Genomic DNA, 14,954 nt, shown 5'->3' on the forward strand with positions numbered 1-14,954 from the left:
AATCAATTTTTGATTTAATCAGTTTTGGTCAGTGATAGCTTTCTCTTTATTTCGCATTATTCTCTTAGAATAAGGCTGGTTAAAACTGCCCTCTTGATACCTTGACAGTCTTTTCTTACAGATGGTGTGTAGAAGAACTTCAAACTTAGTCCAAGTCAGACTATCACAAATAACAAATTAATAAAACCAAAGTTAAAAATACTTGAATTCCTTCCACGCTTTAAAATACATATTTAAATAGATAAAACATTCCTTTTAAAAAACATTCTTTTCTGTATAGTGGAGAAAATTATTCAGAAATTATATTATGTAGAGTAATAAAAAGGAAGAAAAGTGAACATTTGTAATATATTTAAATCTCAAATCATAACATGAAAACTCATTTTTAGTAAAAAAAAAAAAGTACCGCTCCTGTTGAAATTATTTTTATCCTACGTTATCTACTGATTTTATTGATTTTTTTTCATTTTGCATTTTTTTTTTTATCCTGAACAGAGATTTGAAATTGGATAACTTATTGCTAGATACAGAGGGCTTTGTGAAAATTGCTGATTTTGGTCTTTGCAAAGAAGGTAATTGGATATTTTAAAGTTCCTTTTCTAATGGATTACTATTCCTTTGTACTTTGGTATTTTTCAACTTTGTCTATGGAAAGCAAAATGTATTTTTAACTTTATTCTTTGTTAAGACATTATGTAATCTGATTATCACATTATTAAGAATTCTGTGGTTATGAATAGGGTAGGTTTTCAGAAATCATAATGTAAAACCTAAGATCCTCTTTGTATGGGGGCGCCTGAGTGGCTCAGTCGGTTAAGTGTCTGACTCTTAATTTCGGCTCAAGTCATGATCTCCCATGCTCCACGCTACGCATGGTGCCTGCTTGAGATTCTCTCTCCCTATCCCTCTTGACTCTCCCCCACACACGTGTGCATGCTCTCTCTCTCTGTCTCTCTCTCTCTCCCTCTTTCTCTTTCTAAAAAAATAAATAAATAAAATTCTGTCACTACTCTGAGAAAACATTGGTTAGGCCACCAATTTTTTTTTTACTTTGCTGGGACTGTACAAAGTAAATTACATAGGCCTGATGACTTCTGTCCAGCTTCTTAAAACGTCTGACATTTTTAAATAGGAAGAAAATATGCATATATCTCAGAATCTTGTCTATATATTCAAAAGTAAATAAGTAAACTGGGGAAATATGAATCAGAGGTGGCTTAAGTATAAAGACTGTAGGTTTAGGCTCCATACAGTCCTAGGTTTGAACCCTGGCTTTGCCACTTACTTGCTGTGTCTTTGGATGAGTTACTTTGAATCTCATTGAGTCTGTTTCCTCAAATATAAAATCAATATAGTGCTTCTTGTTTAAGAGGATTTCAAGAATTGGATATATGTGACACAGTGTCTAACATATAGTAAATAGTTACTGTTATCTTGACATTTAATTCATTACATTGCATTGTAATGAACATTGTGTTCCCCCTTTTGCACAAGCTTCTTGTTCCTCGGCTTTGTTTTCATAGCACAGTAGAGTATAGTGCTTGGCACATCTTAAGTATTCAGTGAATATTCAATTAATAAGCAGCTGGATGAATAAATGAGTGAACTTTGTAAATATATCACCATCAGTTATCCACCAGCCTCTTAATTTGAATTCAGTAATACTTTTTTTCCTCTTATTGGACTTTCCTGTATTAAACACCGTTGATTTAAATGCCTTTGTTCCTCAGTTTGTCCTTAGCCTGTTGTTCATCATTGCTAGTTTTTAACTATAAATAATAGGTTAATGATTCCAAAATCTATTATTCCTTTCCTAACATAAATATTCAACTGTCTACTAGACAGCTTTGGTTGAAAAATGCATAGGTACCTCCAACATTATACAACCAAAAATAGGTTCTTTTCTTCAGGTAGTCCAGTTCATAGTTGATGGTGCCACAATCTTCTCACAGTCTCCCTTTTTGAAAATGTACTATCATCCTGGACTCTGTTCTCTTTCCACATCAAGTTAATGACCAAAATGTGCTGACATTTACCTCCTTAATATTTCTTAAATTTTTCTTTTTTTTTTTTTTTTTTAATTTTTTTTTTTCAATGTTTATTTATTTTTGGGACAGAGAGAGACAGAGCATGAACGGGGGACGGGCAGAGAGAGAGGGAGACACAGAATCAGAAACAGGCTCCAGGCTCTGAGCCAACAGCCCAGAGCACGACGCGGGGCTCGAACTCACGGACCGCGAGATCATGACCTGGCTGAAGTCGGACGCTTAACCGACTGCGCCACCCAGGCGCCCCAATATTTCTTAAATTTTTCATTTCCCCTCTACTACTGCCAGCTGTCATCTTGTTTTGAAAAACTAATAGCTTCTTCAACTTTCCTGTCTCTAGATTCTTTGTCCAGCAAATCAACCTGCCATGTAGGTGCTAATAACATTTTTTGAGCACTTGATAATTGCCAAGAAATTTACCAAATTCTTCATATGCATGATCTCCTTTAATTTCTAATAGTCTTGTGACGGTAGGTAGTAGCGTTAACCCCCAGCATATAGATGAGGAAACTAGCCTTTGAGGTTAGACAGCTTTTCTAAGCTTTCTAACTAGTGGCAAAGCAGGAATTTAAACCCAGACTTTTCTGACTCTTAAGAGCCTGTTGTTAACTCCTTCCTTGGAGTTTAACCAATTTGAAGTCCTAGCCAACTGGGCCTACTTTCACCTTTTTTTAAAAATACCAGGACAGGGGCACCTGGGTGGCTCAGTTGGTTGGGCATCTGACTTTGGCTCAGGTCATTATCTCACAGTCCGTGAGTTCAAGCCCCGAGTTGGGCCCTGTGCTGACAGCTCAGAGCCTGGAGCCTGCTTCGGATTCTGTGTCTCCCTCTCTCTCTGCCCTTTCCCCGCTCACACTCTGTCTCTCTCACTCTCAAAAATGAATAAATGTTTAAAAAATTAAAAAAAAAAAATACCAGGACAAGGGTGCTGCGTGACTCATTCGCTTTGAGCAACCAACTCACTTTCAGCTCAAGTCATGATCTCACGGTCATGAGATTAAGGCCCACATAAGACTCTGTGCTTGTGGAGCCTGCTTAAGATTCTTTCTCCTCCTACTTCTCATGTGTTCTCTCTCTCTCTCTCTCTCAAAAAAAAAAAAAAAAAAGAAAGAAAGAAAGAAATGACAATAAAAATATCAGGATAAGAAAATTTACCAGAATGAATGAAATATGATAACTACAGTAGTTGACATATATACTACACTAAAATGTGACAGATTTCATACTACTACTACTACTATAAACGAAACAAAAAATTAAGAGTTTTATCCTGAAAATAGGGAGTTTGTAATCTCCTCTAGTTTTTATCAAAGCATAAAATAAAAATCAAGAAATACTAGTTCTATTTTGGTCTTAATTAACATTTTTTTAATCTTGGCCAAGTCACGTAAAAGGTTCGTGTAGAACCTATGTAGATACTCTATCAGCTCTTTTTAAAAATAATATTTTATTGAAGAAAAAAAAGTGTGACAATGTTAAAGAAATTTTGCAAAAACAAATTTTCCACCCTTCTGTGCTAAGGTATTTAATTATGCTCTTCAAATCTTGGTCCATAGACTCCCAAGTTCATTTGAGATTTTCAGTCATTATAAATGTATACTTTAGAATTGAGAGCTTTTCTTTCACATTCTTTCCTAAGATGATGTTTATAAGGAGCTTTTAACACTTTAGAATATATTGAGACATATTCAATATGTAGAATGTGTATTTGATTAATATATTACTAAGTTATGATAAAATTAAAATTATGAACTAAACAAAATTTACTAAACTAAATTATAAGAAATATAAATTTGTGAACTAGTTAAAAGATTAATACTGTATGTGTATATGACACCATTGGTTAACTCCTTTTTTATTTTATTAAGTTTTTAATTTTAATTCTGGCATAGTTAACATATAGTGTCACGTTAGTTTCAGGTGTACAATATAGTGATTCAACAATTCTTTACATTATCCAGTGCTCATAACGTAAGTGTACTCTTTAATCCCATCACCTATTTCACCCATCCCCTCCACCCTCTCCACACAACTCTGGTAACCATCAATTTGTTCTCTATAGTTAAGAGTCTCTTTCTTGGTTTATCTCTCTTTCTTTCCCCCTTTGTTCATTTGTTTCTTAAATTCTACTTGTGCATGAAATCATATGGTATTTGTCTTTCTCTAACTCATTTCACTTAGCATTATACTCTCTAGTTCCCTCCATGTTGTTGCAAATGGAAACATTTCTCGTTCTTTTTAATGGCTGAGTAATATTGCATTGTGTGTGTGTGTGTGTGTGTATGTGTGTGTGTGTGTGTGTGTGTGTGTGTGTGTGTGTATATATATATATATACATATATATATATATATATATATGCATATGCATGCCACATAGTCTTCATTCATCTACTGACGGGTGCTTGGGCTGCTTCCATATTATGGCCATTGTAAATAATGCTCCTGTAAACAGAGGGGTGCATATATGGTTTCAAATTCGTGTTTTTGTATTCTTTGGGTAAATACTCAGTAGTGTGATTACTGGATCATAAGGTAGTTCTATTTTTCATTTTTTGAGGAGCCTCCATACTGTTTTCCATAGTGACTGCACCAGTTTGCATTCCCACCAATAGTGCACAAGAGGGTTCCTTTTTCTGCACATCCTCATTAATACTTGTTTCTTGTGGCTTTGATTTTAGCCATTCTGACAGGTGTGAGGTGATATGTTATTATAGTTTTGGTTTGCATTTCCCTGATGATGAATGATATTGAGTGTGTCTTTTGGCCATCTGGATGTCTTCTTTGGAGAAATGTCTGTTCATATCTTCTGCCTATTTTTTAACTGGATTATTTGTGGGTTTTTTTGGTATTCAGTTGTATCAGTTCTTTATATATTTTGGATGCTAACCCTTTATCGGATATGTCATTTGCAAATATCTTCTCCCATTCAGTAGGCTTTTAGTTGGGTTTATTGTTTACTTTGCTCTGCACAAGTTTTTATTTCAACGTAGTCCCAATAGTTTACTTTTGCTTTATTTCCCTTGTCTCAGGAGAAATATCTAGAAAGATGTTGCCACTACCAATTCCAGAGAAATTGGTCTCTTCTAGGATCTTTATGATTTTAGGTCTCACATGTAGGTCCTTAATCCATTTTGAGTTTATTTTCATGTATGGTATAAGAAAGTGGTCTAGTTGCATTCTTTTGCATGTAGCTGTCTGATTTTCTCAACACCATTTGTTGAAGAGACTTTTTCCCATTGCATATTCTTGCCTCTTTTGTCAAAGAATAATTGACCGTATAATTGTGGGTTTGTTTCTGGGCTTTCTATCCTGTTCATTGTTATATGTGTCTGTTTTTGTGCCAGTACCATACTGCTTTGATTACTATAGCTTTGTAGTATAACTTAAAATCTGGGATTGTGATACCTCCAGTTTTGTTTTTTCTTCTTCAAGGTTGTTTTGGTGGTTAACTCTTGCTTATCCAAGGGTTTGCATTTTGGTATTCTTCAAACTAAATGTTATTTTTTATAATGAACCAGATAAAATATTTTAAAGTTTGAATTGAAAAGATGATAAAAATTGAAGCTCAGAATCAATTTTTTTCTTGTAACTTCTTAGCATCATTTGTAATGACAGAGAAAATAAATAAAATGAAGTGTGAAAATTGCAATTCTTTATTTTTACCCATTAATTAAATAATAGAGTTACTGTTGCACAGTTTTCTCTGTACCAGTCCTTAACATTTTCTGTAGAAGTCTGGTATATCTTAAGTTTGGTCACCATGCACAAATGGAACTTTAATTTTGCTTCCTAAGGATATCATCTAATTTTTTATCTGTTGGTCTAGACTTTTTTCTTTGCTAACAGATGCTTAAATTTTACCTTTTCAGGAATGGGATATGGAGATAGAACAAGCACATTTTGTGGCACTCCTGAATTTCTTGCCCCAGAAGTGTTAACAGAAACATCCTATACAAGGGCTGTAGACTGGTGGGGCCTTGGTGTTCTTATATATGAGATGCTCGTTGGTGAGGTAAGCAGTATAAAATAGATGAGAGAGAAATTAGGAAAGAACAAAATATGTCATTTAGAAATGACTTAATATGTTTCCTGCATAAGTGGAGCTTAAGTTACACATACTTATACACATTTATAATATACTAGTAATTGCCTGAAATTCTATATTACCTTCACTGTGTTTTTTAGGTTTTTATATTATCTATAGAACTTTGAAAATCATACCTTATATTTCAGTATGCTGTAGTTATTTGTGTTTTATGAATTTAAGACATGGTCATATATAATTGATCATTTCATAGGGAATAACAGAAAGACTAATGAAAAGAATGTACTCTATACCTGTAACAAAAAGTCAGTTATACATTGGTCAAAATAAATGCATTGGTCAAAATAAATTGGACTTGGGAAAGGGTAAATATTTAGACAAGTAACTGAAAACTGCTTACAGTTTGTTCTTGGGATGATCTTGGGATGAAAAAAAAAATGAGTTTGGTTCACTGTTTTGCAGTTTTCCCAGTACCAAAAACCTTCCTTGTACATTCTAGGCATGAATAAATTAGTAGCTGAATAAATGATTGACCAAATTATTGAATGTCAGAAATGTCTAAAGTTTTACCCTGTATTGTCATACAATGGCACTTATTTCATATAAATAAAGTATTTTAGTCCATCCAAATGACAGCCACTTTGGTATGTTATATTGGAGTGGATATTTAGGAAAGGAGGAAAAGTAGCTAATTAAAATGTTTACCATGTGCCAGGCACTATCCTATTTGCTTTATAAATATTAGCTCATTTAATTTTTCAGCAGCCTTTAATGAGCTCAGTACTAGTCTTAGGCCCATTTTCAGGTGTATAAGTGGAAGCACAAAGAACTTAATAACTTGCTTAAAGTCACAGAGTTCTCATGTGGTGGAGCTGCGATTTTTAACTCTGGCTCTCTGGTTTCCTATCCCTAAACCATTATGCTTTGTTACCTCGGGGTATGGAATCCACCTAACCTTATTTCTATTCTTAAGACCAGTGATTTAGTAAAATTTCTACCTCTATCTAGAAAAGCTGCTATACAGTGTTTTAAGATGGAAAGATGTATTTTATCCCTAATCCACAGTGGTCTTTGCTTTCTAAGAATGCCAGAAGTACTCATAATAAAAAAAAAAAAGAAGAAGAAGAAGAAGTACTCATAATAGTTGTTTCTGTAAGCTCTGACCTACTTGAACTTCCCCCCACCCCACACCTTTTTTCAAAGTAATAGTTTTGTTGCTTTGGGTTTTTTTAATGTATTCATTTATGTATGAGATTTAATTAGGTTACCAAAAATTACATGCTTGCTTAAAATTGACTCTCCATATTAGCTCTGACAGGCAAAAAAAGTGAATTTATTGCAGAATACTACAGAATTAAGATCCAGTTGATTCTGCTTCCTCTTCTACAGTGACGGGAAAACTTGGCAATGAGCAAATGAAGAAGCTCCTGTTCTGTATTTTTAAAAAGAGTTTCTAATTGATTAACCTGTTAATTACTAGGATATAAAAGACAGTGGATCCAGCTATTCCTTCACAATTGTTTATTGCAGTTTCCTTTCTCTTTAGCACCTTTGTAAGAGGGTAGTTGGGAAAAGAACTAAACTTAAAACTCATCCGTACTTGATAGTTTTAAATTTACCATTTTAACATTGGTAAGATTTTAGCAATAACTTTTAACTGTGATAAAAGTCAGGTTTGGCTGAAGTTTATGTCTAATTACTCTATTATTACAAAGATTTGAAAACTCACTGGATATATCATGCATTTTCAAATGTGTATTTGTGTTTGTATGGGTTTTGAGGACTGGAAGGACCAGATCCCCCTTCCTGGTGCCAAATGAGAATTGAAGCATCAGAGAAATTTTAAGTAAACTTAGATATTGGAGTTGCACTCTTGACATCTGAACAGACTATTGAATTCTTTTTATATCTGTTTAAAACATACTTGTTAGCATTCCATTGTTCATCCTGTTAATTTATAATCTATTTGCAGAAACAAGGAACTTTAACATCTTAATGAATATGTGGGTATATCGTCACTCTTCAGGGATTTATAAAGTGACATTTTTTAAATACAAAATTGATCAAATAGACAAAAGTGTTTTGTATTACCACTTGAAATTCTGATTGAGAATTCTTGTGAAAAGGAATTTTTCTCTAATTTGCTGCTATCTCAATCCCAGAAAGAAATGATATTATCTCACATAATAGTCACTTCATTTATCTATTTGATTTATTCATTTTGAGTGCATAAATGAACAAACTAAGGTTTCAGTAAATGAAAAGTGTGAAATTTCCTTACATATGAGCAATAAGATTGGCAGCTCAGCTTTAGGAGGTTGGGTTCTGAATTCATTTTCATAGATTCCTCAAGTCAAAGATTCTTCCCTTTCCATTGATACTGCTTTCTGCTTGGCTCTTATTCATTAATACTTTACAGGAAACAAGCAACCAAATCTAAGTCATCTCAAATTCTGAAATAGTAAGTCATATTTCATAATAACATTTCAATATATTTGAGAGTTATCATTTTGTGCATCAAATTGTTATACTGAATGTAATTTAAATATGTTTTTATGACTTAGGGTCATTCCTGTCAATATGAGCAACATTTTAATAATACTCTGCTAACTGAAATGCCCCTAAGACTTGAATTTTGTTGGCAGCTGCTACTTAGTGCTGTCATTATGCCTGCAGATCTCTAATTGTGTTTTGCTAATTAATTTGCTATTGACTGTGAAATTCAAAGTACATCCATATCAGATGTACAACTCAGATGTACAAACTCTGAGCTTCTCTCTATGGTGACACTTATTACCATATTTACTTTACCCATTTTTTTCTGTCCACAAGATTGAGCTTTTTGAGAAATGTTGATTATCTAAATAATTTTTACTATCTAGTATGCACTCAAAATATTGACTGTCTGGCCAGATAAATGAAAAAGTGAATTAAATAAAATAGAATGGAATTAAATTAAGTGAAAAAATGATATTGTATAATATAACCAAGTTTGTTATTAAAGTCTGTGAAATAAAGATGAAGATTTCAATAAGAGTATATGGTATATCCTCTGTATAATAGATCTGTTGTGTATCTTTTGTGGCTTCTCACAGTCTTTTCTTGTTTGGTGTTTTGGTAAGTTTTTTGTTTGTTTTCCTCACTACTTGGTTCTTGTCTGTACTTTGGATAGGTGATAAGATTTTACAGTATTGAAATTCATTTTGACTTACTCAGAGATTTTTTTTCTAGTCTCCCTTTCCTGGTGATGATGAAGAGGAAGTTTTTGACAGTATTGTAAATGATGAAGTAAGGTATCCAAGGTTCTTATCTACAGAAGCCATATCAATAATGAGAAGGGTAAGAGCTAATGGTTTATAAACTGCTTAAATTTCTTTTATTGAAGGACATTTCCCAGTTGGAACTTTATCTTTTTTTTATTTTTATTTTTTTTCTTTTTACGGCAGAAAAGGCCGTTATTGTTTGCAACGGGAAATTAAAGAGGAGGGGGACACGACATCTCTGGCTCCAGGGGTGGCTCCCCAGACTTAACTCTTCACCCTCCCGGGAGAACCCAATTAGAACTTTAGAAGTTGTTTTTTAGTTCATAGATGTTGCATGGTTTAGACAAACACATACCAAAAAAAACATCTAAATCTTTGCAAGTTATGAGAATCTTTATCAACGAAGTCACTGGTTTTATTTTAACTTTTATATTTTATATTGTGTTAGCTATTACGAAGAAATCCTGAGCGGCGACTTGGAGCTGGTGAGAAAGATGCAGAGGATGTAAAAAAGCACCCATTTTTCCGGGTAAGTGTGACAGTTTAAAATTTTTTGTGAAAATAGAAATTAAGTGTAGGAAACTAAACTGGTCATTTTATATTTTGTAATCCAGCTAATTGATTGGAGTGCTCTGATGGACAAAAAAGTAAAGCCGCCATTTGTACCTACCATTAGAGGACGAGAAGATGTTAGTAATTTTGATGATGAATTTACCTCAGAAGCACCTATTTTGACTCCGCCTCGAGAACCAAGGATACTTTCAGAAGAGGAGCAAGAAATGTTCAGAGATTTTGACTACATTGCTGATTGGTGTTAAGTTCCTAGACACTGTGAAACCAAGCAAACTAACTCACAAGAAGACCTCTTAACAATAGCAACCCTTCATTTGCTCTCTGTGCCACCAGTAGCTTCTGAGTTTTTTGTTTAAACACATGAAGATTTCTTTAAAAGTACTATTGTAAAATCTTCTTGAAAGTGGCTTCTTTTAATGTATTTTCAACGTAAATCTGAGCACTGGAAACAGTTTCATGGAGTTTAAGCGGAATGAACATCGGCCATGAAAACCTATCACAAATGAATACTTTTGGATCAATAGTCTATTTAAAAAAAAAAAGAAAAGAAAAAAAAAAAAACACTCTTCCACGGTCCCTCGCTATGCCTTATGCCTGCCTTAAGTGGAAGGAAGATTAATCATTTCACTTCAATTAGCTATATTTTACAAAAAGAACAAAAAGGGTTTGGGATGCTATTACTGTTCACACATAGTAAATCTGTTCGAATAAGGCAAATGCTCTTATTTTTTTAATGAAATTACTATAATATCAAAAAAAAATGTAGTGGTAGTTTGTGCACATTTTTTGGCTTGTTTTTTTAAAAAAAATGAATTGATGTCTTGTTTTATAAATTTTCTATATTTATTAGGAGAAAATTTTTATTGCCTTATCTTTACCAACCATGTAACAGAGCCTCATAGCTTTCCAACAGAGCTACTTGCCAAACAATTTTTTGTTTATTAAACCATGCTGAAGCAAACAGGAACAACTAAACATCAGCATTTACTTAAAATTTTAAGAATGAGGACTTCTGATTAGCCTGAACCAAGATACTGTATTACCTGTATGCATTCCCAAAGTCTAGACACTCGATATATTCAATCATACCTTCTTCCAAAATCAGTGGACTAATTACTCCTTTTTTGATATTCGTTGTACATTTTTCAGCCCTTATTCTTGTATCTACTGTAGAAGGGAACTATATCTGTTAAAACATAGGGATTATCGTTGTATACATGCTGTGAACATGTATATGTGCAAGTTGTAATGTATTCTATGTTGTAGGTTTATTATTTAATTTCACCACTTCATCACTTTTGTACAGTGGCCAAGCAGACACCTCAAACTCCAGCATTTACGTTAAGTGCATTTGTACATTTTAGGCCACTGGATCCAGATTTTATATTGGCAGTTACTGAGGGCAAAAGCAATATATTATAACAGAATGTATAAATATTTTTGATAAAACAGTCTATATTTTATAAAATTATTATAACACTAAAGCTGTACCTCAAAAGTCTCAAAAATAATTTGATCAAATACTTTTTACAACTCTTCAGAGGATCCATTTGTGGCTTTTTTTAATGCTCTTAGAGGAAAGTCTTTTGGCAAGCCATGACTTTTCCACTTGCCTGGAGTTTTTTGGTTTTTTTGTTGTTGTTGTTAGTTTTTGCATCCTTTTCCTCTCGGGTATGACTGCATTATTTTTCTTTAGTTCAATAATAACATCTTTAATTCTGTGCTTAGCATGTTAGGGTCATCATATCTCAGGAATAACAAGTTGTGAACTAACCATACTGAATTAGCCATTTAATCACAGTGATCTCATGTCTTAAAAATTGTTCAAATTTAAATTCTATGAGAAACATAAAAGCACATCGATTTGTAGAAAGTTTATCAATACTTCAGACTTGCTAGGGTGTGCTGGCATGTTTTTGTATACTCTGAGAACAGTTACAATTTTTCCAAGAATTCTTATTTCCTTCCAATTCTATTATTACCCAAGATTCTTTGGGGGAAAATCTTATAGAAAGAGGGAGCAATAAGTTGTTTAAAGTTATTTTAAAATGCCAGTTAATTTCCTTGTTAAAGGACAGGAGAGGATCTTAGCTTAATTGTCTGGCTTTAATTTACACAGTGTTAACACATTAAAAAAAAAAAAAACACTAAATACTTTTGAGGTACAGTCTGCTCACCTTTCCTGGTTCTCAAATATGCATAGAAAGCAATGTCTAAAATAGGCTTTTAGCATTAAAACCTGACATAGCATTATGTAACTACACAGTGTACAGAAGTTTTGTTTTTTTTTTTTAATTGAAGTCAATCACTAAGAAAAAATTAGAGGGCAGGGTATATTCACACAATTAAGCTGAAGAAAGCACTAATATTTTCTGTAGTTTTTAAAAAATATATATATTTTAGTCAGATTTTAAATTTTTAAACTCTATAGAGTGTAAATATATTTTGCTATTACTGTATGTGTAAGTGACTGCTCAAGCACTTTGTAAGGAAATTATTAGTATATTTTAGAATGGTACACTATGCATTGAAATGAAATGTGCCTTTATGTCATTCTAAGGAAAAAGTGTTTTGCAGTCATAAATTACCACAAATGCACAAATTAAAGTATAAATAGATTATAATTTGTAACTTTGGTTTTAAGTATTTTTTCCTTTTGGAAACTTTCTGTTCATCAAAATGTGTATTAGCTCTACTATATTCAAGATCTCAAAGACTAACTTTGCTTATTAGCCTTCTTGCAAGTGTTTTTGGTCCTGGGGAAGGGCAAAATCTGAGAGCGAACTGTCCACTTCACTGGTAGTAATGGGGAAAGTTTGCATTCTACCTCTGTAAGATCAATAGCATCTTTTATTCAGTGGAGATATATATATATATATATATATATATATATATATATATATATATATATAAAATGCCTTCTGTGTGCTAGACAATGTGGATAGAAAGTTGAAGAAAAATCAAAATCTTAATAAATGAGGAATAGTATACATTAAAATTCAAGCACCAGTAATTCAGGATACCAGTAGTATCCTTTTGTTTGAGGTAACTTACTTTATTTTTAGGACCTGACCTTTCAGAAAATAGGTAAATGAAAACAATGCTAGTCATTATATAGTCCTCTTATTCAACTATTACAAATGGAATATTTAAGGAATATTAGGAATTATTAGGAATATTTTAAGATAGGTCTGTGCTATCCCTGTAGCACAAACTGAGGTCACAGTGGAAATTGCCATTGTATGTTAACTAGGTGAAAGCTGCATTAGAGATTCAAATCTAACAAAAATTTTACAGGTGTTACTGATCTTTCCAAAGCAACTGAGGGTGAGTATGAAAGACTCAGAGGATCAAATGCCAAATCATGGATCATAATCTTAATTAAAATTCTTATTTTCTAGCTATCTTTTGAGATCTGCTGTATCTCCAAGTGTTGCCCTTATATGTATATAAATATATGTATTTATAAACATATGTATATAAATATATACATATATAAATAGAGATAAGTTCTTAAATAACTTCAAAGTGTCAAAAATCTTGCATGATTTCCACTTCTAGTATCGTGACTAAATAGAAGCTCCCAAGACTGCCAGTAAGACACATAATTTGAGGCACTGCTGGTCTCATGAAAGGTAAGAGTGGTGTCTGGCCACCTCCCACCCCAAAACAAACAGACACACTTGAGCATGGATCTGGACAAGCTATAGCTTTAGTACCTAAGAATTAAGGAGGAGTGCCCAAGCACAAGAGTGAGAGTACTCAGAGTTTGGGATTGGAACTTGAGTCCACAAAGTAGGCCAGAGAAGTAGGAAGGTGGAAAGGGTAAAAGCCAGAATGGCAGGGATCTAGCTTTGGAAATGCAAACACTCAGAAGAGGCGAGGTTGCCAAGGATGGATTCCTATAGCAACGCCATTATGAAGATAACAAACCCTGCAATAGCAGTAAGACTTTTGTTCTATGTTTAAATCCTCTAGAGGAGCTCAAGTTCTGATTTGCAGGTCGTTGTTTTTCTACCAGTAGAATCAAATACTTTGTGAATGAAAGTTTCTCCAGAATGGGAACATAGGACTTCCACAAATTAAGGTCAAGTAATACACTGTTAAAGGTCACGCAACACATGAGAAATGGGAAACTACCTTGAATGAGAGCCAACAAAAATAGTAAATTTCTATATCCCCTCCAAAATATTGCAAATATTCAAATTCTCAGATACAAAATATAAAATAGTTATGTACAAAATATTTATATACCTAAAATTACCAGGATAAGCAAGTACAATGAAATTTTAAAGAAATTAACAAACATTTTTAAAATCCAAAAATGAAATAAGTGACCAAATTTGAAACTCAGTGAAGTGTTAACACATTAGACAGCTGAAGAGGCAACTGGAGAACTGAATGATATATCTGAAAAATCAATCTCAAATAGATAAAAAGATAAGGAGATGGAAAATATGAAAAGAAGGTTAAGAGATATGGAAGATGGAGTGGAGACCCAAGAGTAAAGAATGGAAGGGAGGCAGTACTTGCAGAGATAATGGCTGCAAATTCCCCCAGAGATTAAAAATCATCCAGGAGGTAGGATATTCTCCGTAAAGGATAAATATAAATAAAAGTATACATAGAACCATTGTAGTGAAACCACCAAAGACAACATCTTGAAACTACCCAAAGAGAAAGGACTAATTGTCTATAAAAGAAAGACTAACAGCTGACTTTTCAATATTAACAGTGAAAATAGTGGAATATTCTCTTCAGAGCATTGAAAAACCAAATGTCAGGGGCGCCTGGGTGGCGCAGTCTGTTAAGCGCCCGACTTCAGCCAGGTCACGATCTCACGGTCCGTGAGTTCGAGACCCGCGTCAGGCTCTGGGCTGATGGCTCAGAGCCTGGAGCCTGTTTCCGATTCTGTGTCTCCCTCTCTCTCTGCCCCTCCCCCGTTCATGCTCTGTCTCTCTCTGTCCCAAAAATAAATAAACGTTGAAAAAAAATTAAAAAAAAAAAAGAAAAAGAAAAACCAAA

At 33.5% G+C, this 14,954-nt stretch overlaps 1 protein-coding gene across 1 annotated transcript in view; it reads left to right on the plus strand.

Annotated features, from left to right (window-relative positions):
- PKN2 (protein kinase N2) overlaps positions 1-12,560 on the plus strand; it is a 130,037-nt gene extending 117,477 nt beyond the window's left edge. Inside the window, exons 18-22 of the mRNA XM_043575511.1 lie at positions 496-572; positions 5,918-6,060; positions 9,325-9,432; positions 9,805-9,885; positions 9,971-12,560. Of these exons, the coding sequence (XP_043431446.1) occupies positions 496-572; positions 5,918-6,060; positions 9,325-9,432; positions 9,805-9,885; positions 9,971-10,174 (613 nt within the window). The 3' untranslated portion in view covers positions 10,175-12,560. The remainder of the gene's footprint in view (positions 1-495; positions 573-5,917; positions 6,061-9,324; positions 9,433-9,804; positions 9,886-9,970) is intronic.
- The last annotated feature ends 2,394 nt before the right edge of the window (positions 12,561-14,954 follow it).

Source organism: Prionailurus bengalensis, chromosome C1 (assembly GCF_016509475.1).
Source record: "Prionailurus bengalensis isolate Pbe53 chromosome C1, Fcat_Pben_1.1_paternal_pri, whole genome shotgun sequence".
Lineage (NCBI taxonomy): Eukaryota > Metazoa > Chordata > Mammalia > Carnivora > Felidae > Prionailurus > Prionailurus bengalensis.